The 27,966-nt window shown below is 43.6% G+C and overlaps 1 protein-coding gene across 1 annotated transcript in view; it reads right to left on the bottom strand.

Moving 5' to 3' along the window:
• Syne1 (spectrin repeat containing nuclear envelope protein 1) overlaps window positions 1–27,966 on the bottom strand; it is a 419,055-nt gene that overhangs the window by 338,852 nt on the left and 52,237 nt on the right. Inside the window, exons 2-3 of the mRNA XM_051205995.1 lie at window positions 16,226–16,287; window positions 3,936–4,031 (exon numbers count right to left, since the gene is read on the bottom strand). Of these exons, the coding sequence (XP_051061952.1) occupies window positions 3,936–4,031; window positions 16,226–16,287 (158 nt within the window). The remainder of the gene's footprint in view (window positions 1–3,935; window positions 4,032–16,225; window positions 16,288–27,966) is intronic.

Here is a 27,966-nt window from a genome sequence, read left to right as displayed (position 1 = left end):
CTGCAGAGCTGAGAGACTTCAGCTTGTCTCTGTGTAGCCCTGTGTAGGCAGGGCACACAGCACAATCAAGATCTTCTCAGTGACTAAGAGTCCCGAGATGAATCTGAGGGGCTACTGGCACTGAAGCTTTTACTGGTCCTGGTCCTGTCTGAGTGGGTTACGGGGCTCCCCAGGATGCAAAGTGATAAAGAGGCTTCTAAACAGCATGCTTCCAGGTCAAGAAAAACAGATGTAAAGAACTTCTCAACAGCTGTGGGGATGTGACCACCGTGTCCCTACTGTTTGAGTTGTGTTTTGGCTTGCCGTTTTTTGTTTCCCACATGTCAAATGCTCACATTCTTTAAAAGTGATACTCAGTTGATACTCAGCTCAATAGGGGAATCTAAGAAGGATAATTTAACATATGTAAAATCCCCTTAAACAAAACCAAAGCCAAGGGAGCCTGAGCCAGGTCACTAATGGGGACTAGAATATAGAGACCTCACCCTGAGATGCTGGCACTCCAGCATTTGATAAGCCATTTGGCCATATTTCCTGAATGCTTATCAGAGCCAGAGGCCTGGGCTGCACTACTGTGATGCTCAGGGCACTGCTCCTATCGAGCTACCCCGCCCTGGGATAATGATAGAATTCCCCACTGTGCTGACTCCTAAGGACAATGCTTTGTTCACATTCTTGCTTTGAAAGGCTCTGTGAAAATGCCCAGGGCCTTTGTTCTCTTGCACCTTGATCTTCATCTCCAGAGATTCTGGACCACAGCACAGGCATGTACGAAACTGAAACCGCGGATTTATAGTCTCAAAGTAACTCCAGCGTATGTGGTTGAAAACCTTCAAGGGCTTAATATCAGTAAATACTGAAAAAGGTCAGGTTAGAAGGTGCCCTTACATCTTAGTTTCCCTCTGTCATCTAAAGCTATAAAAACTTTTGTCGTCCGTGTGATCCTGCAACTCTAACTATACATGGATGAGTAGGACATTTAAACTGAGGACTGTTTTTTTTTTTTTTTTTATCAAAAGTTCACTACTCCTTTTCCAGAATTATTTAACCCAGAATTTAAATGTCCATCAAAGATTTGATAGGTGACTGGTTAAATACAATGCCAGAGTTATATTTTAGGCGACAAATGTGCCTTCTCAACCCTCACACGAAGGCTCCTCCAATCTTGAGGTAAATTCAGGAGGACTTGGACCTGGAAATCAAGGAACTGAGATTTCAGCCTGATAATCTCACATACTCATACTTCTCCGGTGCATTTAGCTCATTTATATACCTATGTGCTGTGAGCTGGCTGTTGCTCGTGTGTAGTCTGTTGGAATCCTTCCACTGAGCAGCACAGGCAAGCATTTGGGTGCACGTGCAGCACAGGCAAGCATTTGGGTGCACGTGGTGGATCGAGGCGTCATTGGCAGGTAGCTAAGGAAGCAGGATGACGTGGGAATGAGACTGGAAAGGGGGAAAGCTGATCAAAGGAGTGTTACTGGAACTTTCTGCTGAGGACAACTGGAGCTAGGTCCCACTGGGAACTTAACGGGGATGCTCTGAGGCTTCTGTGCATGTCTCAGAAATGTACTTCCTAAAGCTTTAAGGATCAAGCAACCACTCCTGGATAAAGGAACAGAACATAGTCTGATTTAAAAAAAAAAAAATGGAAAAACCATCTGTGAAATCAAGTGTTCAAGTCTTCACTACATAAAAACCCTGAGGGTTTTTTGTTTTGTTTTGTTTTGTTTTGACCTAAATTCTCTTACATTTCAAACTGACAATGACCTTTGTATCTCTGGTCCAGGCTGAGGCAGCAACCCAGAGCAGTGCTGTGTGCCAGTATGCCCAGAGATGCCTCCCATCACCCAAAGCAGAAACCAAAGTAGAGCCAAGATGACGGGCACCTGTCTGCAAGCATCTGCTGCCCTGTGAGGACAACTAGAGTGATTCGCATGGGATTCACACCGATTTGCAGTTTCCAACAAACCCTTACAACGAACTATGTTTAGGGAAAAACGTACAAACTCGATAAAAGTAAAGACATCTATCTCTACGCCAATGACTGCAACGTTACAAGAGATAACGTTGCGGGATCCCAGCCCTTGGGTCCCTGGAAGGAATACAACCCTGCATGTCCCGGATGCAGTCTACCCTGTCCCGGGTGCGGTCTACCCTGTCCCGGGTGCAGTCTATCCTGTCCCAGGGGCCGGGGTTGAGTTTCCACGGCTGATGTGCACCTCCTGTCCCTGCTTGTTTGACTGGTTGTCCCATTTTCGTTTTTCTAGAATGAACTCTGGAGCCCCCACCAAAGCAGCTCCCCTTCACCTGGATTTGCACTAACCCAAGGAGAGAAGGTTTCACGGAGATTTGGAGGTCCCCTCCCCTCCCCCCCAGAAAGAGACGGGTGCGGCCCAAATGCCCAGGTGATGGATGGCTCCTGGGCGCACTCATCTTCTCTAGCTGTCAGGAGTAGAGCTTGGGTTTTGCCTCTACAAAGGACGCCCTTCATCTGAAGGGTGGCAGATCCCAAGAACTTGCGTGTTCCCCGCATTATCTGGGTGAGTTGTCAACTTATTAGCAAACATGAGTCCCAAATCAGCACATCTGTCCACCAGGTAGGCAGCGTTAGGGGACTGCAGTCACGGATGCCCATGTCTCAGCTACCCCTCGACTCTGAGCTCGAGGATCAGTCTGGTCAGTGCCCTGAGGTCCCATTGCCCCCCCCCCCATCCACAAAGCTACATGAACTGACATTTTGTTTTTGTTTTTTTTCTCACAAATAACAAGGATTTATCAAAAAGGTCCTAATAAAAGAAGAGGGAGGATTGTCCGTTCCAGACCTCATATCGAGGGCATGGCAGGTCATTTTGAAATTATTTCCTGAGCCCTGTTTCCCAATTATGGCAGGTGTTTATTTTACTGCTATACTCTGATATGGAAAATACGTATTTTGTACATATTTTAGTATGCAATAACATAATGAAAATGTACTTCACTTCTTGCTACCAATGTTGTTTGTATTCTGCTAGTTCTATGGGACATACAAGTGCTTCTCTGAGTCTTTTGTTCTTGTTACAAGTGATCGATGATATGGGATGTCAGCAAGAACATGGCAAGTGCCATATTGCTTTCAAACTTAATTTCCAACACAGCTATATAAATACTAAAGAGACAAACAAACAGTTCTTTTGAGTAGGAAACAGATGCAGGTATGGTTAGGGTTTTTTTTTTTTTTTTTTTTTTTTTTGTCAGTTTGACACAAGCTGGAGTCATCTGGGGAGTGAACCTCCATCAGATTGGGCTGGAGGCAAGACATTTTTTTTTTTTTTTTTTTTGGTTAATGATGGATATGGGAGGACCCAGCTCACTGTCAGGTAAGCTTGGTTTGTACCAGAAAGCAAGCTGAGCAAGCTGTGGAATGCAGGCCGATATGCAGCATCCCTTCATGGCCGCTGCATCCATTCCTGCCTCCAAATGCCTGCCTCCAGTTCCTACCCTGACCTCCCTTCAGTGATGGATTATGAGCTGAGAGTTTGAAGACCAAATTAACTCTTTCCTCCTCTCAGTGGCTTGATCAGAGTTTTACCACAGCCATAGAGAGCAAAGGCAGACAAGCACTTAACGTGGAGTAGTTGTTGGTTTGTAATTTATGACCCAGGTGATCGCCCCTTCCCCGTGTTGTCCACCTCGCCAGGGCACTGATGACTTCTTCCCTCTTACACAATGCCACTTCAGTCATGGTGCTCTCTGCTCACAGCATCAAGAGGCTAATGTACTCTTCATTCCCCTAACAGGCGTGGAGATGGATGGTGGCCGGTGGCCAGTATTTCTGGGATATTAATAATCACTAAGGAAGAAGTTTCTCTCCTGTGGGTAGTGTCCCTCTGGCACATGATTCTGTCGTTCCAGATGGACATGACTGTGCAGATATGGTCAGAAAAGGTCCTTACCAGTTTCTGCCCGGACAGGACCTCCAGCAGGGCAAGCAGCTTGACACCATCTTTCATGTCTTCAAAAAGGTCATCCACCACCATGGGGGGTTTCCGCTGAAAGATGAAATGCCACTCACTGGGGTGAAATTCATATATACTCTTCCATCCATGCATCCATCCATCCATGCATCCATCCACGCATCCATCCATGCATGCATCCATCCATCCATTTGTGTAATGAGCTGAACCAAGGCCAGTTTTATACTAGGCTTATGCTCTACCACTAAGCTGTACTCTAGACCCCTTGATTATCTTTTTATGTAATTACCAGCTACATGTTGGAAGCTTCAAGAAGAAAATTAGACTAGTGTGAATAAAACTGGATATCTGAAATCCTCATTATATTCCATTGCTGAACTCAGAAAAGTCAAGCTGGTGCCCTCACAGAACCTTCACCCCTACTGACTGGTGTTTATGGCTCTAGAAGGTAGTCTGCATGCTAGCAGAAGAGAAAGGTAAAACAACCCAGCTACAATCCCTGAGAACTTCAGTGGTGACCTGCCCATAAGATACACCGGCACAATAGTGGCTCAGACGCTGTGGAAGTAACCAATCCCTGACTGGAATTAAGGTTCACCCCATACGGTGGAACCCATGCCGGACCAGCACCGGGGTAGCCAATAATCTGAAAGAAGATGGGCCACGGACCCACGGGAAGGCAGAATACCAGTGTTCTGCTGAAAGAACATAGCAATACAATGATTCCTAGTAACATTCTGCTATACTCATAGAGCAGTGTCTTGCTCTGTTATCCATCATCGGAGAGACTTCTTCCTGCAGGAGGTGGGAATAAATACAGAGGCTCACAAGGGGCCAGTGTGCGGGAGAGTGAGAGATCTTCAAATACTCAGCCCTGAACGGGATGCTGCCCTCATAGCCCTCCCCTCAGGACTCAGGGAACTCTAAAGCAGGGGAGGCAGAAAGACTGTGTGTAAGAGCCCAGTGGGGATGGGAGACTGTAAGGAAACAAGGCCTTCTGGTCACAACAGGACTAGTGAACATCTGAACCCGTGGGGTGTTTGGCAGAACACACAGGGCAGGCACAGGTCTGAGACAGCGGAGGTCCTAATGTTGAAAGGGGAAGTAGACACAAGCCCCCATCCCTAACCCAGAAGCTATCTGTAATTGGTAACTGCTCACATGGGAAAGATTAGTTTCTCCGATGAGGATGGCTAACACGAAACAAACTCAGTGGTGTCTGTGGAGGGATTTTTGTCTCACAGCCTTTTTTAAAGCCGTTTTCCCCCTTCAGATCTTTTGTTTATATGTTTTCTGTGCACATGCATTTGTGTGTCTCGGCATCTGTATATGTTTTTTGTGCCTTTTCTGTGGCTCTCTTTTTCCCTGTTTCTTTTGTCCTACTCTGGTCTGTTTGGTCTTCTTATTTATATTATTAGTATTAGTATTAGTATTTACATGTATGTATTCTAATGAGAAAGAAAGAGTGTGGATTTGGATGGGTGAGGAAGCATAGGGAGGAATCGGGGAAGGGGAAACTGATCAGAATGTCCTCTAAGAAAACAATCTGTTTTCAATAAGTTAATCCGATTAAAGCCTCATTGTTTAATGCTTAGGCTTTAATTTATATACCAGCTCCTTTCTAGAAAGAGAGTTTTTAACAAAGGGCGAGCTGGCATCAGATAAGGGGGAAAAGAAAACTCTATCAACTAAAGAGTATCAGAGATGAAAGCAGAATCCGACAAAATAACGGGGTCTGTTCCAGACCACAGGGGAGCAATGTCACTTTACCACGAACAAGGCACCTCATGGGGCTCAAGGAGCTTCAGCCTCTGGAGAACACTTCCCCCAAGGCAACAGGAACACACAGGTGTCCCCGGAGTGTGCCTCACAAAGTAGTACACCCAGCACACCTCCCTCAGAGGGGCCTCCGTCAGGAGGCCCTAAGCACAGCAGTACACAGAGCCCTCTCCACACCTGTATGCAAAAGAAAAAGACCGGTTCAAGTCGCCGATGTCTCTATAGTCATCGTGAACATGAATGAGAGTTGTTGAAGTTCTGAGCAGGCTGAAGCTCAGCAGAGAGCTTGGAATAGCCGCAGTAGGTAAAGAGGTAATGGTTTAATGTTGGCGGCCCAGAGAGAGGGATGTGCTCACCACTGAGTCCCAGAAACAAAACTTTGCCATCTGTCAGACAAGCTCCATAGTTTCCTGACTCCTGCTGAACTTTGTTAAAGGCCTAATGCTTGTCCTTCAACTGGTGTGTGTGTGTGTGTGTGTGTGTGTGTGTGTGTGTGTGTGTGTTCTAGGTAGAGATACAGAGACACACAATGTTTTACTGAGGTCCCATTTCTCCTCTGCCCACTGACATGAGCCATTTCTATATCTCTCACTGACTGCATGAATTATGGAAGCTGAATGTTATAGTTCTAATTTTAAATGCATTTCTCTCTTTCTGAAATGAATAGCTGAACACATTTTGTCCTCATGCTGTGAAATACATGTTCAGAAATAACAGCATTTGTGTTTGTAATCATTCCTGATCAAATCCCACCATTCATGCTGCTTCTTAATTATATAGCAAAAATTTAATATGGACTTTATATCCCAAGTACATAAGTCACATTATTTAGAATAAAAAGCCATTACAATGAAAAACCAATGTGATATCAAGCAAATTATTGTATTACCCATTAAACGCCATTAAAAGCAGATTACAGGTATAACTCAAAGTACCAACTTGTATCTTAATAACTTAAATGAAGCAAAGCAGTAAGGAAAAATTTAGTTAGAAAATGCAAATAAAGTTTTTCCTAGATACATAAGGAAAAGTAAAGGAAACTAGAAATTCCCACAAAATAATAAACATTACAAGAACTTTGTCACCAAAGCTGTGATGTTACATGGGTGATAACATGCAGGGATGATGGCATGCATAGATGATAGAATACATGATGGTAACTTGCAGGGGTGACAACATGCATAGATTATAGCACGCAAGGTGATAACATGCATGAGCGATGAGATGCATGGGTGATAACATAGTAGACGAAAACATGGATGGACAATCTGACACTGAACACACACACACACACCTCCATCTTTGGAGTACAGTGCTCCATGGTACTTCTGAAAACGGCCTTTGGAAGAGTCAGAGTGACTACTGGACAGGGCCTCAGCTCGCTGTCCTCTGCCTGGTGTTGCTGACACCATTCCTCCAAACGCTCTAAGGTCTGTCAGCATGACTCTCAACCTCCCTCCCTACGCTCTGTCTCTCTACTTCCTTCTTTTCTTGTGCTTCCTTCCCTTCCTCTTTCCCTTCTCATTTCCTTCGTTTTCCTTCTCCCCATCATCCTCTCTTTCTTCTCTCCTTTGCTCCTTTGATGCGGTCAAACTCAATTGGGCATCTTGTTCTTCACAAAATTGTCTGCATGATATGACCCCTGAGTCGCCCTCCCTCCTTCCCTCCCTCCCTCTTCCTCCCTCTCTACCTCCCTCCCTACCTTTTTCCCCTTTTGCCTTCCAGGAGTGAGCTCCCTTAAGTAGAAGACCCTTATATGTATTTCTGATTGCCTGCTTGGATGACTCAGTGAACGAAAATAAGCAGTGTGTAAAATCAATATATATCTATTTATCAAAATGTATCTATTTATCAGAAATCACTCCAGAATATTTTTTAAAAATCCCATTTTTTTTTATCAAGTATCATTTCTGTACATCACAGGATAATTTTGATGACCACCGTACATTTATTTTTCAGGAGACAGACAGGAAATCTTTCGGCTGAAGTAGCTCTGTGGTTGGTTACACGTACAGATACAGCACCAATATGACTTCTTTGGCCAGACTTAGATCATAGGGTTGGAAGGCAAAAGACAGACAGAAATGAGGATAATTGATTGGAGCCTGATGTAACGGGAAGTAGAGACTGTGGTTTTGTTCCCACTGCTTTTCAAGAACTGATAGAATCATGACCATGACAAGGCTAAGTTGGGATTTTTTTTTTTAGTAGAATATTTATAAATCTTACTCATCTCAGTCCCCTTTGGTTTTAGCAATCCGTATTCAGTGGAAACTGAACATTTTTCTGCCAAGTCCAAGTGCTGAAAAATGGACCCCTTCTTACACCAAAACCGAAAATGCTTTTCTTTTGTGCTATTCTTCCTAGAAGCTTCTTCAAATAAGGTCTACATCCTATGGTGTGGCTTGAAAAGGACTGCCCACCCTCTAATATTTCTAGAAACCCAGAGACCATGCACAAACCTTCATGGCTGAGGAGCTGGCATTGCATGTTGAGACCCTGGATAGTGCATTTGCTCAGAAGGGTGAGTCAGGATGCATTCCCCATTTCTACCTCCTGTCTGCCCGAAGAGATGCTTTGTAACAAGGACCACTACCTTCCTTTCGGAACTTCAAGAAGATCAAGTGTCTCCCTCCTTTTAAAAATGTTTGTTTATACAATTGTGCATGCCAGGGGGCTTGGTGTATTCCTAGTGTGAGTGAGGGAGTGTGTGGTGAGTTTGTGTGTGTGGTGTTAATTTGTGTGTGTGACTATGGTGTGTGCAGGTGTGTATGAGTGTGTGTGTATGAGGAGAGAGAGAGAAAATAACTGGTATTTATTTACTAGCCTGTAGGCATGTGCATATATTGAGTTCTTACCCACCATCTGCTTTGTAATATTTTTTGTGGTGGAATGCCCATATTTGCTATTTCACATCAATGTTATGTCCTGATAAAGAATTCCTTTATAGGTAGAGGGCATGAGAGAATAGTTGAAGAAAAATCTTATCACAAATAGCCATTTTATGGCATGAAAAATTGAAGAAACTTTACATTTAAAAAGTATATATAAATGGAAAATAAAGGAAATATTACAAAATAGTCATAGAGAGTACATATATGATGCCCAGTGCTTGGCATCCACTACAGATGTTTATGTACTTAAACCTGCTATATCTTTGAATAAGGACGAGAGCAGAGTAGAATGGAGAACGGAGAATGAACAGAATACTGTTGGACATGCAAATATGCTTAGAACTCTGATATGAACTATACATTTATTTTATTTCAATTTTACAAAGTAGGAGTCTGGATCTCAGTAAGACCAAGACACTGGCTAAGATCACAGAGCCCAGATGTGTTGTCAAGGGAGCCACCTGGTTGGGTAGCAAGCCTGGGAGAAAGGGGGGGGGAGGTATTGGCATTCATTTCCCAGGATGCGCGAGCCTATAAAGATGACTTATTTAATGTCACTAAGAAAAGTATTGACCGGTGAGCTGAAGTGGCAGCTAACTCAGCTAGAAGCAATGACTTTCTTAACTAAACCACTGTCCCATGCGGATTTGAGAACGACTGGACTATAGCAACAGGAACACCATGCGAATTTACCGTATTGGCACAGGTACAAGTCAGTCTGACTCACAGTGTGTCCCCGACCATGTTTGTGTCATAGTCCATCCTGAGCACTTCACATTCTCTGCTTTAGTGCAGATGATGGTTGAGGACAAATTGTGTCACAGTAGTTAGTGGCAGGCGAATGCATTGTTAGTGGATGTTGCAAAGCTACTCTACCCTGTGCCCTTCTCCACAATGGGTACAGTAGCATGCTGAGGTCTCAAGGCTATTCTCAGAGTTTGCGGCTCATAGAACACCGGGAACCTGTTCAAGTCTTGGTGGCAGGGGACACTTTACTTCAACAAAAAGAACGTGAATTAAATCATTGGGGGGGGGGCACCTGGAATGAAGGGCAAGAAAAATTACAGGCTTCCAAAGTAAGCAGTTGGTCTCTTCCTAAGTGGAGTCCGGTGGACATGCACATCATTAACCTGTGGCAACACAGTACTGAGTACTGAGAGCCGGAAATGCCACCCAGGGTCTTTACTGGGAGTTTGTGTGCCCCCATGTCCCCATGCCTGACTGTGGACACTCAGGTTCTACCCTTCCTTCTCTCCTCAATTTCAAGGGAAAAAATTGTCTAAACCATGCGGTCTACAAATGACCTAATCTCAGCAGAACAGTATGACTGAAGCCCTGACCCAGAAACGCACGCTTGTAAATAGTGTACAGCACAAGGCCTTAGCAGGCTGTCTCCTGGAAGCCACCATGGCTATTTCCTAGACCCTGAGGAGGGCCATGGCAGAGTGCCGAGTTAACCCTTTCCTGCCCTGCCAGCATTTCCCTCTTAGACTGAGATGTCTGGAACCCTTTCAGCCACATCCGCTTAGGGGCAAACCTTCCAATATGAATTTTGCTCTCTTGCTAGTGCATGCCTATATGCCCAACTTTCAGCCTTGAAGCGTTGTTCTGGATGTGATACATTTATGTTCCTAACATCTCTCCCTCCCACTGGATGATGAGATTCGAGTGACTTCTGCAAGATGGGACTGTTTGTGATCAGAGGGACTAGACTGTTCTTATATTAGTTCAATTATTAAATATTTATTTAACCATGCTGAAACCACCTAAAAACCACCTCCTTGTTCCTTTTTAGGCGTTTTGACCACACTTGATACCCCATAAAAGCAGAGTGGTGAAGTATCTGTCATTTGGTGACTGGCTTGTTTCATTTAGCAAAGTGTCCTGGAGGCCCCTCCACTTTGGGGCAGGTAGTAGAATCCCTCCCTCTGCTTCCAGTGAGTAAGATTCTGTGTGGTAACACAACATATCCTGAAACTCTATTCCTCTCTCTGCGGGTATGGTGTTTCAACCTTCTAGCCACAGCTGCATATGGATGCCAAGAGCTGGAGGTACTGACATTTGTGGGCCATGCTACTCTCAATTCTTAAGGAACAAACCCAGCAACAGAACTGTCGCATCACGTGGTTGCCAATGTTTTAGGGAATCAGTCACTCAATGTCACACAGTTATAAAATAGATTTGCAATGTAAAGAGAGAAAGATTCCTTTCACTTCCCAGGACCAACCCAGGCACCCACTTTCCATCCTTGTGTTTGGTCATCATTTGGGCAGAGTTGACCAAATGTTTTATGCCACAAAATGCTTCCGTGTGTCACTTTAAAATGAAGTACATATACCTTGTGGTTAATACTAGTTAGATATTTAGTGACATCAGTAAAGCTGGACTAGAAAATGTCTAAGGGGGAGTTCATGTCACAGATGATCACTTTCTTTAGGTGGGACACATACTGTAAACATAGTTAAGGGTTGCTAAGCATGATACCAGATCACGGCCTGGTATATTCACAGTACTGCCTTCTGCATAAGGTGTTGGGAGGTGATGAGAAGATGGATGAATCTAGTCTTATTCTATGTACCCCGAGCCCTCTGTGCAGCAGATGGCCCTGCATTCACAGAAACAGACTACTCCATCTCACTTATATGGCTCAGCGAAGGATGCAGGCTAAGGGAAAGTATAGATGGTGAGTTTTCCATCCTGGAGCCCTCATGGGGAACCCCCCCCCTTGATGGCGATCTGCAGGGTGGGGACAACACATAACAACAGGAACAGAGAGACGAACAGAAAGGGCAGGGGGGGTTGGCCAGCAGATGTCCGGGTGAGTCACCTCTGGAAAGGTTGGCCAAGAGCCTACTACACTAAAATCTATCAAAAATACCAAGCTAGTCTTGGACCAGAGTGAGCAAGACCATGATGATGCCTACAGGCAGCATCTAACTAAACTTAAGGTAACATCGAAAAGAGTTTGCATGTCATTCAGAAAATAAAAGACATTCTCAGTAGCTCCACAAACAAGGTAATTCAAATATTGTGTGTGCATCTACTTCCCGTGCAGTGCTCTTATGGAAACACTCCGGTCATTTCCCACCGTTCTCTGGCAGCGGTGGGGAGATGCTTCCATTCTGTTTCATTTCCTCTAATGGTGAGCATAACCATTTCCATGTCCTTGATTATTTAATTCATCATCAAATAAAGGCCCCAAAGGCAATATCTCCCTTCAGCTGGCCCAGCTTCAAGCATGCCAGAGAAAGCTCTATCAGTAATGATTTACTATTATTTTTGTACAATAATTTTTTTGCTATGTAGCACGGAGCCAGCACATGCCCTCATTCTTTCCTGTGCATAATACATATGGGGTTGTATTTGACACCTCCCCATTGCTCACACCTAGTTACTGGTCCATCCTCAAATTATACTGGCCTTATTTTCAAAATGCATCCGGAATCCAGTCACCTTTAGCTAGCTACACTGCTGACAGAAATTCTTTTTTTCTGTTTTGTTCCTGGTTTCGTTTTCAGTACCGAGAATATCACTTAGGCTGTCAAGCAGCATTCCAAAGTATCTGTCAATATGTGAATATGATATAGTTTGATGGAGGAAACTATGACAACCTTTATCAAAATATTTATTAATCTCCATAAACCTCGTGAGCCCCAAACTCACACTATCCATACAGTGTTCAAGCTAATGAATTTGCAGCATTTTGAGTTGGATTCCTTTTGTAACCACATAAATCGCACATTTGGAAATAATTTATTTTCAATTCAACTCCTCTAGACTTATTAAGGTATGCTTAACAGCTAAACATTGAATATATTTACAGTGTATGAGGTGATGTTTTGATTTGTGAGTACACTGGAAAAGTATATAAAGCAAGCTACTTAACATATTCATGACCTCACATAGGTAGTACAGTGTAACATGAAAAATAAATGACCCAGAAACAGATACTGGGGTTCAAGCTGAAGATCAGAAGAGCAAAGCAGCCGGCCACTACCTCTTACGTCTACCTCAGAATGAAAGGCGATCCTGGCTCCACAAAAACTCAGACTGAAATCCCAGACTGCTTTGCTCTCCTCGGTGTGACTGGAGAATCCTGAGACTTCAATGTCTTCCTATTCTCAATGTGGCTGGGGAATGAGTCCCAGCTCTTCACCTTGCTCCTGTCTTATATACCTCCCTAATGTTGGGATTAAAGGCATGTGATCCTAGGTGCGGCGATGGAAGGCAGAGCTCTGTTACTCGTCACTCTTGTGTAGACCATGGTGGCCTTGAACTAACAGAGACCCCTCTACCTCTTAATCCTGGGACCTGGGGCCTGTGCCACCACTGCCTGGCTCTATAGCTCAAGGCTGGCTTTGCTTTCTGAGTCCTCAAGTGGGCTTTAATAAATCTCAAAGAACATTTCAGCACACTACAGCTTTAATAAAGCAAGGAAGAACGGGTGGGTGTAGGCATTTACCTTGACCCCTTTGCTCTATTGTCTTCTTGTGTTGGTGCACTACTGGGTCCACCAGAGTGTATGCAAGGGAAGGGATGGGAGCGAAACTCAGTTAAGAAAGTGTTCTCACGTAATATGCTGTTGGTGGAAAGATAACTGGGAAAACGAAAGCTGCCACTGGGGTGATGTTTCCTATCCGTGAGCATGTCACTTAGTATAATTAGCCTAGCTCTATAGATCTTCAACCTAGAGATCCTAACTGATCCTTTTAAAGTAACAGCTGGATTGAATTTGGTACAAAAAAGGAATATGTGCTCTTTATAGATGTCTTCTGCACAGCGTTAACACTCCCAAAATGTGCATTGAAACCCTAACTCCATTACTTTAGAGTGCTGCTCTATTTGGAAATAGGGTCTATGCAGAGTGAATCAAGTCAAAAGGACTCATTCCCATGGATCTTAACCCAGTGTGACCAGCACCTTTTTTGTTTGTTTGTTTGTTTCGAGACAGGGTTTCTCTGTATTGCTTTGGAGCCTGTCCTGGAACTAGCTCTGTAGATCAGGCTGGCCTTGAACTCACAGAGATCCACTTGCCTCTGCTTCCTGAGTGCTGGGATTAAAGGTGTGCACCACCAACACCTGGATGTGACCAACATCTTTATATGAAGATGGAATTGTGGGCACAGACCATGATTCAAACAGAGGTGGAGGATACAGTGTTGCAAACCCAGACATTCTCCATTGGGTAAAGGATACAGTATTGCAAACCCCAACATTCTCCATGGGAGAGGATACAGTGTTGCAAACCCAGACATTCTCCATTGGGTAGAGGATACAGTGTTGCAAACCCAGACATTCTACTTGGGTAGAGGATACAGTGTTGCAAACCCAGACATTCTCCATGGGAGAGGATACAATGTTGCAAACCTAGACATTCTCCATCCTAAATTAGAAAGAGGCAAGGGTGATTCTTCCCAGTATTCTGGCCTTCTGGTTCCCAGAATGCAACATCATACATTTCCATTTGCTCTGTGAACCTGTGTGTGTGTGTGTGTGTGTGTGTGTGTGTGTGTACACATGAATGTGTGTGTGACTGTATGTACTATTCTCTTTCTTTCTCTCTCCCTCCCTCTCCCTCTCCCTCCCTCTCCCTCTCTCTCTCTCTCTCTCTCTCTCTCTCTCTCTCTCTCTCTCTCTCTCTCACACACACACACACACACACACACATTAACATCTATGAACATCTCTGAATATGTCCCCATGGATCCAAAACTTGATGACTTCAGACAGGACAGAGATACCAACAGTTTTGTATCTCATCTCTGCATCCCTGTCTGTATACCTGTCAGGATCTGTTTTTAAAGGAGATTTTGAATGTAGTCAATATCCTAAAGAGATTCTGAGGGAATGGTATATTCCTTACAATAATAAGGACACTTAAATTATTCTCTAATATATTTAAACATAATTTTAGCTTGTTAAAACACTAAAGATGATAAGATACTATCAAAGAATTTAGGATTTATCATTATAGCTACACATTTTCTCGTGTTTGTTGTCAGATCCTGTACATCCATACTCTGCAGTCTAGAAATAAGTTAATTTTTTTCCTGGCTAACTCAACATTTTCCTCCTTTGATGTTCACATAGATGAAATGTCCTGATTTATCATGGAAAACTAAAACCAACATTTAGATTACCAGAAAATAAAAACACAACTATTTTGAGGCATTGGCCATTTTTCTTACTTTCATTGACAGATGTCAGCAGAAGATTGCAGAAAGTATATATGGGGAGGGGGTTGTAACAAAGGAATGTAACACGTTTGAGCTTTTCTTCAAGTTGTTTTGTTGTCAGAGTATCTTCAACAATCCCAATACACAAAGCTATCTATACTGGGGATTACTACATAGGGAAATGTCAGCCATGACGGGGAGGCAGGCTGATGACTGCCCCATCCTAGGGCTGAGTTCCCAGCGTATATTAGGAATATAAGAGGAGTTTCCCTTTGCTTCAATTCTTAAGACTTCAGACTAAACTCAGGGCCTATCATCGGTTAGATGTTTGGAATGCCTCTAAATCCAGATGTTGAAAGTCTCAATCCACCTGTGAAGAGGTTTAGGGGCAGAGCCTTTCCATGGTAATTAGGCTTAAACAGAGTCACAGCTGGGTCTCCATGGTGAGACTGTTAAGTCCTTGCAGGAAGAAGACCAGAGCTCTCTCTTTCCTTCATGTGAGGGTACCAGAAGAAGGAAGGAAAAGGCAAGCCAGTAAGGCCTTGAAGAAAACCGATTCTTCTAGAAGATTGATCCCTGGGACTGTGAGACAATAACATTCATTGCTGAGGAGTCAAACTACAGTAGAAGTCTCCCAGGAAGAGTAGCTTCATATACAGGAGCACCACCCTCCACAGAATTCAGGTAACTGTCCTGTCAATGGGATTCTATTTTTTTTTTTTTTTAATGATGTCTCTTAGTAGTCTGTTCTTTTTCTCAATCAGCTGCACAGCAGAATAATTTATGGTGACATGCTAAGGTCAAAGTCATTTCATATTAGCATTTACTTTGAAAGACAGTATCATATGTGGACACATAGTCACCTAACAACCACAGCATGGTCCCCTAACAACCTAATGTAGACTCTCTTGGATGATTGCAGTGTAACCTGTCCTACTGCCCCAAAGCCCCCTCTCCAGCAGGGGGTGGGGGTGGGGGGTAGGAGGTGCAGGGTGGAGGGTTTGGGGGGGTGGGGATCAGCATTGGCTCGCATAAAGTCCCTTGCACAGAACAGACTATTCATTGCTCCTTTCTGTCCTAATTGGAATCAACACAAGCAGACAAAAATCCAGCACAAATCCTCCCTCCAACACGAAACACACAATACAGTAGAAGCAGCAACAGAGTGCATTATTTTCTCAAGGTTCATAAAATAGCATCTCTTGGCCAGCTGTCAACTCATTCTCTCCCAGAGGTGCTTAGCAAACCCTGCACTTAAGGAGCAGATAACCAACCCATAATATTGCCAACATCACCAAACAGCAGTGGTGACGGTAGCCTTCCTTTACAAAGTGCTCTATGTGATCCTCACCAGCATGAAGCTCAGAATTATTGTTGGCTCCAATAAGATGAGCCTCTAACTCTGGGAGGTTTGCTTTACCTTGGCCAGGTGGGAATTGATCCATTTCGTGAAGGTGCGCTTCTGTACAATCTCTTGTTCATCTGGAAGGCAAAGAATATTTTTTGGTTAGATAACAGGATACATTACAAAGTTATGTCACCAAATGTTTGCTTGTAATACACCCCTAAGAGAGGACATTGATCTTCTAACTCAACTTGCTAATTATTGCCTTGAAGGTTCAACACAGTCCTATGTGTATAAATAACCAGACCCAGCCTTTAAAAGTCATTAGAAAGCTCAAGCCAGACAAAATTTCAGCTTGGAGGGGAAGCAGTGACCATGAAGTCACACTCCCTAGCTGAAGAGCTATTTGTCTGTCTGTAACGGTAAAATCCCCACTAGGTCCAGGACTGCCCATCCCCCAACTGTACTTGAGCCAACACAGATTGGGCTCCCTGGGGTGCCTAAAGCTGGGCGAGAAGGAAAGGACAGACATTAACAAAGCTGTGGTGCAGACTCACAGGCCTCCTGTGAACTCTGTGGAGTAGGGTGATGACCAGGACCTGCATGCAGCCCCCATGCTTACAAGCAGGGGGCCCCCATGCTTACAAACTCAGGGAACAAATAGGGCTAACGAGGCTAATACTTTTACAGTGGATCCTTCCTGGAAGGGCCTCCCAATGAGAGCGACTCCCAAGAGAAACCTGGGTGAGCTGGACCCAGTGCTGGCTAGCGGTTCACGGGCTCCTGACCCACAAAATTGTGGAGACAATAAATGCGAGCGTGTGGTTTTCCGCTGCCAGATGTGTGGCAATGAAAAACTAACAAAAGAGGAAAGGGCTGGGAAGGCATTAATTAGGGGTTTGGGGGTGACTTCCAGAGAGGGAGCAGCTTAGCCCTCTAGTAGAAAGCGTGGTTCGTCACATGGTGCCCAACCTACCCAAGGGCGGCTCCAGCTGTGTAAACACTGTGTGGGGTGCAGATGGACAGACAACCTCTGCACCTCCACCTGGATGGCAGATGCGCAAGCTCTAACTCTGAATCTCCACCTCCCTTGGCTTTATCTCAGAACATCTCAGAACGCCCGAGTGTGCGCTAGAACTCAAACTTCATCAAATTATGATGATCAGGAGGGTGTGAGCGAATGAATCACGGAGCGCAAGCTGTCCATTTTCTGTCAGCTTTATTCCCTGGAGTTTTGTTTTTGTTTTGTTTTTTTGTCTGTTCAGCATCATCGGTTGTTTCTTCATCATAGCATTTTCGTGTTTTCAGTTTTTAAGCTAATGTGTTAGACACCGTTAGAACGTTTTGGAACAAAGTGCTCTTGTTCTCTTCCACACTCTGTCTATTCCCTACCCACACACACACACACACACACACACACACCAGCCTCTCCCTCTTCATGTCCCATGTGCTCTTTTCCCTACTCTCCAGTCTTCATCCTCACCCTATACTACATTCCCTTGTTCTCCTTTCTAGACTTTTGACTTTACTCACACTCACACCTCTTTACATACATGCACATTATAGGCTAGGATGCACACACACACACACACACACACACACACACACTTGTCGGGCCCATAAAGATGGCTCCACTTCATCTTGACTCAAGGTCAGAGAGTTCAAAACTGTCCTTAGTAAGTCATAAGACCTAAAGGTCTAAGGCTTGGATACTGCAGAATATTTCAACTTTGGTAGCCAAGGTCTTATCTAAATAACAACAGACTTGGGCTCAGGTGTGATTACTCTTTACCTTCAAGGCTAGATAACAGGTGTGGCTACCAAATGCTTGGAGGACTAAGGGGAGAAAGTCTGTTTGCTCCTTACACATGATAGTAATAGAAGTCTTCTGCCTGGTCCCCCTTCGGTTGGAGCACTTAAGAATGTTGAAGAATAAACTTGGCATGTTCATTATTCACTGGATTGCCCTCCTGACTCTATCCTATGTCTCTGTCTTCTTTATTTGCATCTTTACCTGCCCTTTCTCAACTGACACTCCCCTGTAAGAACTGGCAAAGTCGGCTGAATCTGACTGAAGGGCCCACAAAGACAGGTTCCCACATACGTTATAGACTAGGAATCATATTTATATACCCACATGCACATTACAGACTAGAATTCATATTTATACATACACACATGCACATTACAGGCTAGGATCCACATCATACATACACAATGACACGTTACTCATCAATAAAGAAAAATAAGGTCAATTTGTAGGAAAATGAATGGATCTGGAATAGCCATCATACCATCCTCTCTGATATTAAGCGAGATGACCCAGTATGACAAGGACAAACACTGCATGTTCTCTCTCCCTCCTGTGTGGTCCCTAATTCCTTTCAGTGAAGCAGAATCGTCCCCCTCATCCAGCCCATTGCCTGGAGGTCATCCTTGATTCTCCATCCCAGGGCTCTCTCACAGTAAATCTGTAAATAATTTCTGTTTGAACTTCTTATCTTTCCTACACCAATATCACTCTCCTCAAACCCCGAGCCCCTCTCCACCTCCAGAGAGGGACAAAATGGCAGTGCAGAGAAACGGTCAGGCCAAGCAGAGAAACTCCAAGCAGCCTCCCAGGGATCATAAAGGAGTATATAGACGGCCATTTCATTCTAATCATGTGTATTTTACACGTGCTCACATATCTATTGTAACTTTAACATGTTGGACAAATTCTTCAAGGACGTAGTTCTGAGACAGAAGTAACTTAGTATGTGCATTGCATAATAGGCATCATAAATTCTATCAGAGTTGTAAAAATTATAAAAAGCCTAATAGTGAATTCCCGGGTGGATTCACCTATACTGTCATACTGAGGGTACCAAAAGAGAAAGTATTGCATAAGTAATCAGACATATTTTGGATTAAAATTTTCGTGCCTTATAAAAAGAACATTAAACTCTGAAAGGGCTCGCCTTAGATCAGGACTCACAGCATTTACATCTGAAGGCTGTCACTATGTCCTGAAAGTATCTTTCTGCTTAGACATTTCATCTACCTGAAAATGGGCATGTTGACTTAGAGAAAATGGCATATTTAAGTCAGAATGTGAGTTTGAGAGCCGACTCCACAGTTAATGCTTGCTGCACAGTCATGAAGCCAAAATCTATTTTTAGTACATCAACTTACACTACAGAGAAGGGATAGTTCAGATGAACAGAAGACATCAGGAGTTGCATCACTGGATCAAGGTTAAGAAAACATGAATTGCAGTCAAGAGTCGCTGCTAACCAGAAACATTTGGAATATCCTTGCCCAGAGCTACCGTGTCCACATGCATCTTGGTGAAGTGACAGTACTTTGAATCTGATGTCTACCATCTTTCCATTCTGTTCATTCTAAAACACAAATATCCATTGCAATGTCCTCACTGTCTCATTACTGTAGTTAGACAGATGGGGGGAGGCAGATAATCTCTTCTCAGATTCCAGGTCTGTGGAGAAGAGGAATCAGCATGAGGCCTTATCTGTACTTGAACCAGACACAGAGGATGCATAATCTAGGATTTAGAACTTGGTGATAAATGAGACTTTTGGCATCTATTTCACATGTAGAAAAACACAAAGAATGGCAACCTGAAGTCGAGTTTAAATTTTAAACCGCAAACCCTTGTGGTCCCTGTGTGCATTCGCGTCTGTAATGTAAAGTTGTATTTCTCCCACCAAAGGGGAAAATTGATTCTTTTTCTTCCCTTAAGTTGATCTCATATTGTATTGGTGGGACCAATGATGCAGCCAGAATGACTTTTTGTTCTGACTCCAGGCTGTAAGATGGCAGCTGGTCCATCTTGCTGTCTAGATTCGCTGTCTGAGAATTACTGTACCAGAAGAGCAGTCAGCTTCAGAGCACTGAGAAGAACTACGATGTCCCATCTTAGAGTCATTGCCAACTGTCAGGTGAGCCATCTTGGTTGACAGAGTTCAGCAAATGACACAGGTGAACTCAGCCTCAGAGGAACCCAGGAAGCCATCTGATGCTCACTCTCTCCCATACCCCAAGAAAGTTCAGGGCACGGTCCTCATGGGAAGAAAGCGTTCTCCCTGGAGGTGCTCCCAATCAACTAATCTACTTCCTGTAAGCACCCCTTATAAATCTATCCACAGTTGCTTATGAGATTCACCAGACAAGCATGCTCATATCCATACGGGATTGACCTTTTAAAATTTTGTGTTTGCTTTTGAGATGGAGACTCACTCTGTAGCCCCACCCAACTGGCTTAGAACCTGATACATAGTCAAGTTTGGCCTCAAACTCACAGATCCACTTGCTTTTGCCTCCCAAGTGCTGGCATTAAAGACTTGTGTCACCACACCCAGCCTGTCACTGTTGTAAGCCACAAAGCTGTGGAAGAGTTTGCTAAGCAACAAAGACTAACTAAAATATTTCACTTATGTGACAGACCCATTAATACACATGTGTAGTGTCTGTGTGCATGAGTACGTGTGTGCGTGCGTGCGTGCGTGTGTGTGTGTGGATTTTCTTTCTGTGATGAAAAAACTCAAGGTTTACTAGCTTGGGTTCATCCTCTGGGATTTTGATGTTCCAATGAATGCACAATGAGGGGAAAACCGCCAAGGAAAAGGAAATCCAAGTCACTGTGTATAAGAACCAGCATGAGCTGATGGCGGAGTCTGACAGAGGAGAGAGCAAAGATCAATAGACTTCCAGAGAGAGAAAGAGAGATGCCCTTGAGGGGAGAGTGAGCAAAGCACATTTTTAGAACCCTGAATACTTCAATATTGCTTCCATCCCTGTTCAAGTAGATGTCAGTAAGCTCAGGCTTTTCTTAAGCCTTCGGGAATTAGAGCTGCATTTATTTGTCGTGTAAAGCCAGTGACCAGATCCGAAGAACCTGGCTTCATCAGAATCATATTGCAAAACGTGGTAACACCCTTCACTTTCAATGTGAGGCCCAAAGAGTGAGACGGATATAGTTATCCGAGTCTCTAAGATGAGGGTCCTCAGCCTCGGCACCGTTGACATTATGAGCAGCGAGATAGAATCGTGGTGGCAGGTTGTCCTTGCAATTACAGATGCTTGATGGCATCCCTGCTCGCTGCCCTTTAGATGCCAGCAGCACCCCAACCCAAGCGCTGCAACTGAAGGCATCTACAAGGACTGACAATTTCTACCGGAGGCGAGAGTCTTCCCCGCTGATAACCAAGACCTAAGCTCTGCCCTGTGCATGTACAGGGACATGCACCAGCACGAATCCTGACTGTTGCTGTTAGGGTAATTTTTTTTTTTTTTTTTTTTTTTTTTTTTGAGACAGAGGCTCACTGTGTAGGTTTTCAACTTTAATTTATTCCTAACTATTAATCATATTCAGCTATTCCTACAATAAATCTTCTCATTTGGGTAACCTTTGTTCTTGTAATTGTGTGTGTGTGTGTGTGTGTGTGTGTGTGTGTGTGTGTGTGTGTAATGTCAAAATTAGGTGAGTCTGAGAACTTTGATGGAAGTTATATAGAAGTTACACAACTTTGCCCAGGCTAATTGAAATTTTGTATAATATGTGATATACTCTGCCAGGCAAATCTAATCTTTTGTGATAGAAAAGAAGTGGGTGGGAAGGAGGTGTGTCTATCCTGATATTGTGTTTGGTTTATGTTGCTATGATAAGTCATTTTTGTGGATTTATTTTATTATTTTTTATTTTGAAAATAGTCTTATATACCAATCCCTCTTTCCTCTCCCTCCATCATCTCATCCCCAACCCCACCACCCATCCACTCCTCAGAGAGGGTGAGGCCTCCCATGGGGAATCAACAAGGTCTGTCACATCACTTGAGGCAGGACCAAGGTCCTCCCCTGCGTATCCAGGCTGAGCAAGGCATCCCTGCATAAGGAATGGGCTCCAAAAGCCAGTTCATGCACTAGGGATCAATCCTGACTCCACTGGTGGTAACCCTACAAACTGCCAAAGCCATCCAACTGTCACCCACATTCAGAGGGTCTAATCTTAAAAATATATTTTTTTTCAAAAACATACAGAACAAATTAATAAAAATATAACTGATAAGCTTGCGGTAGTTACTGTTAGCTAAAAATACAATTGGAACTAATTATCTTAACAGAGAGTGCGGTAGGAAGGAGCAGTTAGAGGTTGACTAAATGTCATAGGTCCTAGATAGTATGAATGAGTGTTGGAATTCTATGGCACGATAGGGTAACGTATTTGATAGTATTGCATTACACTCTGAAGTGCCTTGGGAGTACATGTGAAAGTACTCCTTAAAAGGAAATGACAAAAGTCAAAAGTGACCTATACTCTAATTACACGAAACTCATTGTCCAATGTATGCATACACCAAAACATTGCCTCATGATATGCAAAGGTCATGTGTCAGTCAAAAATAAAGTTAAAAGAAAATGGGTAGATAAATACTATAAAGAAAGTTATAAATGCAGGTATTTATAAAATACAATGAAGTCGGGAGAATAAAGGAATTTAGAGAAATCGTATTCAGGTTTCAGACTCTTGAGCTAAGTTAATTTTATTTTAACCATACGTATATATACTGATCTTTTTGGTTTGCTTATGTGACAGATTTCCATGGACACACCCTGTGTACATCACACTGAGAGGATGGATTTGGGTCCTTGAAGTCTAGCATGGGAGACAGAAATTAAAAGAAATTGCAGCATGGTCCACGTTTTGTGTAGGAAAAGAGAAATTAAGAGCAGCAGCATGAAATCTATTAGCAGGTTTATGAAAAAATGACTGTTAGCAAGTTGAGGATAATGTGAGTGAGGAAACTCCCCAGCCAGCTCCGCCATGGGCTGTCATGGAAGCCATGGGTCACACTGCTCCTTCAGCTGAGGGGTTATGGGTAATACTGCTCCTGCAGCTGTGGAGTTATGGGTAATACTGCACCTGCAGCTGAAGGATTATGGGTCATACTGCCCCTGCAGCTGAGGGGTTATGGGTGATACTGCCCCTGCAGCTGAGGGGTTATGGGTAATACTGCTCCTGCAACTGAAGGATTATGGGTCATACTGCCCCTGCAGCTGAGGGGTTATGGGTCATACTGCCCCTGCAGCTGAGGGGTTATGGGTAATACTGCTCCTGCAGCTGAGGGGTTATGGGTAATACTCCTCCTGCAGCTGAGGGTTTTTTCCTATTCAACTCTACAAGAAGGCCATAAAGACAACTGATCCTGGTGCATTCCCAGTTATCGCGGGGGCCACAGAAGAGCTAGACCATCTTGTCACATGCCGCAAGGTCATTTTGCAAACAGATGAGCAGCACCTGATTTTGTAAGAAAGACACAGCCATGGATCCCCTTTCTCCTAGTTGGGAGAAATGGAATATTGAAGGTTTCCTGAAATACCTTCATACTAACCCTTACACCAGCATTAATACACTAACTTTCTAGAGTCTTGGGTAGTGAGATGGTTCAGTGGGTAAAAGGTGCTTGCCTCCACATGCTGGAAGTACACACTATATACATACTACATACATACATACATACATGCATACATAGCACAACTCTAAGACTTGTTTTATGACCTCCACACTTCATATGTGTGCAGTGACACGGATGCTCCCACCCATGCATACACACAAACAGGAAAAAATAACTAAATAGACAGGAGAGACTGTGGGTTACAACACAGTGTTTTATTTGGTGTAGGCAAGGAAGGGGGATGCAGTGGATCACACTGTTAAGAAACTTAGCACCTCAAACTCAGTGCAGGTTCAAAAAACAAGCATGATTCTCCTGGGACACCATAACTTTTCTGCGATGTATGCTCAATATTTGGCTTTTCTTATTTTAGTTCATTAGACTTCATTAATTGGGCTCAAGATTAAAACCTGACATTCTCGTCTTTTGAGACCATATTTTACTTTACTATTAATACTATTTCTTATTCTCACCTTATGCCAAGCTTCTTTTATCTCCAGACATCTTAATATTTTATTTTATCATTTTCCAAATATAAGTAAAATATTTGTTATGATTTGATTTTTATTTTATGGTGCCCATCCCTTCATGATGAAAAATAAATTACACTGTTAATACTAACTGGAGATGAGATGTGGTGAAAAAAGTTAAGAGTCTAAAAGAATAAAGTTAAAATACTGCAGTTTAATGAGAGATGTGGAAATTCTGGACACTCGACTTCACTGGGTGACCGTTCATGTAATGACCACCAGAGGGCACCATAGCCCCCAGCTGCTTCTGGAGTGTGGTGTCATCCTGACCCCTCTGTCAGCCAGGCCCGTTTTCAGGATCCTATGCAATTCTGCTCCCTGACAGACAGCATCAGCTATTACTAGCAGATATCTTGGATCCAAGTCCAATGACTTGCAGGAGTCAGCTTATTTGCAATGTACTTGTGCTACATTTTTATAATATAATCCTATCATCTAGTTAGAACCTATGTGGCTGGCATGACATGTGGACAGTCATTACTTCCCTTTTCTAATCTGAACATTGCAACTACTCAGTGGGACACGATCAGTCAACACCTGCCTCTCCCAATCAATCACCCACTGGTAGTGTGGAGGAAACGGCACTCCTTACATCTGAGCTTTTTCCTACCGAGGAAAAAAACACGCTAAAGACACCGTAAGGACAACTGGCCCTTCCCACCTCCGGCCCAAAACTTTAGGATACTGGGGTTAGCAAAGTGGCAGAGTAAACCGATTTGCCCACAGGGCACCAATGGCACTGAGTGGCATGCCATATGCATTTGCTTACTGCCCAACCCTGGGCTTCCAATCACTTCATCCACTCTCAGCTGCAAACTGCCCAGAGGAGTTTCCAAAATATTTTCCTATGAAATCGCTGAGGCAACAGCAGGCAATGTAGACACCGTTCTAAGCCTAGAGACGAGGTGCTCCAGTGTCCAGCATAGTGTCTCAGCCTAGGTCAAGTGAAATCCTTCAAACACTTTGTCCCCCTTCCCCACAGAAGCAATGATTTGGTTAGAGAGCAGCTGAGTGGGAGAGTTGACTGCTTATCTAGGCCAGGTATAGTGCCCCATCTTTCCAAGCCACAAAGAGTCCCTGTCCAGTGACACTCAGACCTCCTTCCTTCTCTCGCTTCTCACATCCTGATCCTCCGTTTCTCATTGCTGCCCTGGGCCCCTCAACAGGAAACAAAATGCAACCAGATGTTCTCATGAGTTTTCTCCCATAGGAGCCCACAGCATCATTTCCCTTCCACACATGTCCACCTTTGCAGCTGCCTTGTTATCATGTGTATCTATGGAAACTGTTTGGATAGAGGGGTTGGGGGATGTGCTCTCAGCCACGACAGCTTTAGGGGTATGAAGGACACAGGACTGGGTGGCGAGAGATGCTAAACCGAGATGCAATTTTAGCTCTGAAGCTGGGGTGGTCTTGTGATGGTCTCAGTAGAAGAAAGGAACAGAGGCCACACCTACTGATCAGCTGCAGGGTATGGGCTGGCCCTTGGGAGGGGCTAGGTTCCTTAGAGGCTGAGGGTGAGTCCCTAAGGAAGATGGAGAGCGCTCTCTGAACTGGAGGACACAACCCAGCCCGTACCGTGGAGGACCAGCTGTGCTAGCCCAGTGTTAGTCACTAAGTCTAGAAGACAAAGGGGAATGTTGCTCTCATGTTGCATGTCCCATTAGAGTCATTACATTCAGAGCGAATCAAGCATTGCCCCCAGGTATGCTGGACGCCCACAGCCACGTCCTTTATCACCATGACATGCTGCGCCTCCCACTGATTTCACAGTGAACAATGAATGTGTCCAGGGCCCTCTTTGTGTGTGTTGGATCCATATGAATGGGAACACATCGGGTGCTGCAAGGAAAATGAGAAGGGCCACACCCGTCAGTCAGGAGGCTGCCGGATACGTCAAGTTGTCGGACTTGTCCAAGCACATTAGCTTACTTACTATGTAGAATCTTTCCTTACAGACTGATGCACTTCCCAAGTCCAACCGGCCTGCTGTGCCAGTCAATGTTCCCTCTTGACTTCTCCCATCCCAAAATGCCACCAGCTTCTATCCTCTTCATCCCTCTGCCTGGCCACCATATTGCCACCCATCTGCATTTGATGTTTCCATGCAGGAGATGCCACTCACTCAGGTTATAAATGTGGTCACCCAGGAGCCCACAGAAATAAGAACTGAGGGTTTGCCAAGGAGTAACAGATAGGCAGAATGTGAACCAGAAATGTGCTTTTTAAAAATTGGTGTGTGTGTGTGTGTGTGTGTGTGTGTGTGTGTGTGTGTGTGTGTGTAGTCAGTGCTACTGTATCCCCTTGAGCTGGAGTTACTGACAGTTGTGAGCCTAAACATGGGTGCAGGGAAGCAATCTCTGCTTCTCTGGAGGGAAACCAAGTGTCCCGAACTGCAGAGCCAACTCCTCTCTCCAACCCACCTTTCCTTGTTTGCTTTTTTGGTGATTTTTTTTTTTTTTTTTTTTTAAGACAGGGTCTGACTATGTAGCCTTGGCTGGCCTAGAACTTGCTACATAGGTCAAGCTGGCCTCCTGTCTCTGCCTCCCTTGTGCTAGGATTGCTCTACTTCTGTTATTTTTAATTAAATGTAAGTGAATTTATCTGCACGTTGGTATGTGCGCATGAGTGAGGGTGTGCATGGAGGCTGGAGCTGTGGGATCGCCCTAGAGCTAGAGTTACAGGCAGTTGTAAGCCACACAGTGTGGGTGCTGGGAACTGAACTCTGATCCTCTGTAAGAGAGATGGACTCTCTTAATCACTGAGCAACCCTCTCAGACCCCTAAGAAGACCACTTAATTTAAACAAACTTTCTCTAGTTCCTACAGACTCATCATTCTCTGTTGTTTTAAAGCAGCTATTTTTCAAATCACCTGAGTATAAATGATGGGCATTCTGTTGATTTACTCGGGAGATGAGAGAGGGAAGCAATAGACTAAGAAATCACAGAAATGGGTGATTAGCAAAGTATTCATTCCTTAACCAGGAAACTGTATAGCATTTTGTTGTTGTTGTGAGACTTGACTGTAATTTTTGTTATGGTCTTTATATCTATGTTATTCGTTTTGCCAAAGCATAAGAGTGTTCTTCTGAATCGCATCCTTAGAGTCTCACCCCAACCCAGTATTTTAATACTATTGATTCTAGAAGGCACATTATTTCATGGAAATTCTGAACGATTAGAACCAAAGAAATCTTAACCGAGATTCTGCAAGATATAAATACACTCACATCACTCAATAAGCATGTGACTAAAATTGTAGAATACAATCCAAGTTCACAATATGCATGGCTGAAATAAACAAATTAAAAGACTATAAAAATTTGGTACATTTGTTTGTGTAACCAATCAGCATATTCCAAATTTTAATCAGTTCATGAGTAGATGTGCATTTTATTTAAAAACCACGAATCTGCATCAGATGCCAGTTGCCTGCAGAGTGATTGGTGGATGAATGGTTTTGTCTACAAAGACCAGAAGAGGTGCCAGTGACTTCAAATTCTCAGGCACCAAGAGAGACCCACAAGGTTCACAAATCACCATGTGATACTATCAAAGGAGAAAAATAAAGCAATAGTAATCAACTCTAAATACATGGAGATAAATGAACTGCCTGACAAATATTTCAAAGCATTTTTAAGGAAGTGATAAGAACTTTCCCAGATAAAAGCAGAGGGAGTTCATCACTTCTAAGTCTACCTAAAAAAAAAAAAAAAAAAAAAAAAAAAAAAATGCTAACTGGGTTGTTCAAATAGAAATAGAAAGATTCCTATATGAATAAGAAATGCACTGTAACAGCTAACAGCATAAGCAAATTTAGAACACTAGCTA

This window comes from Phodopus roborovskii, unplaced genomic scaffold (genome assembly GCF_943737965.1).
Source record: "Phodopus roborovskii unplaced genomic scaffold, PHOROB, whole genome shotgun sequence".
Lineage (NCBI taxonomy): Eukaryota > Metazoa > Chordata > Mammalia > Rodentia > Cricetidae > Phodopus > Phodopus roborovskii.
This window is presented reverse-complemented; position numbering and strand designations above follow the sequence as displayed.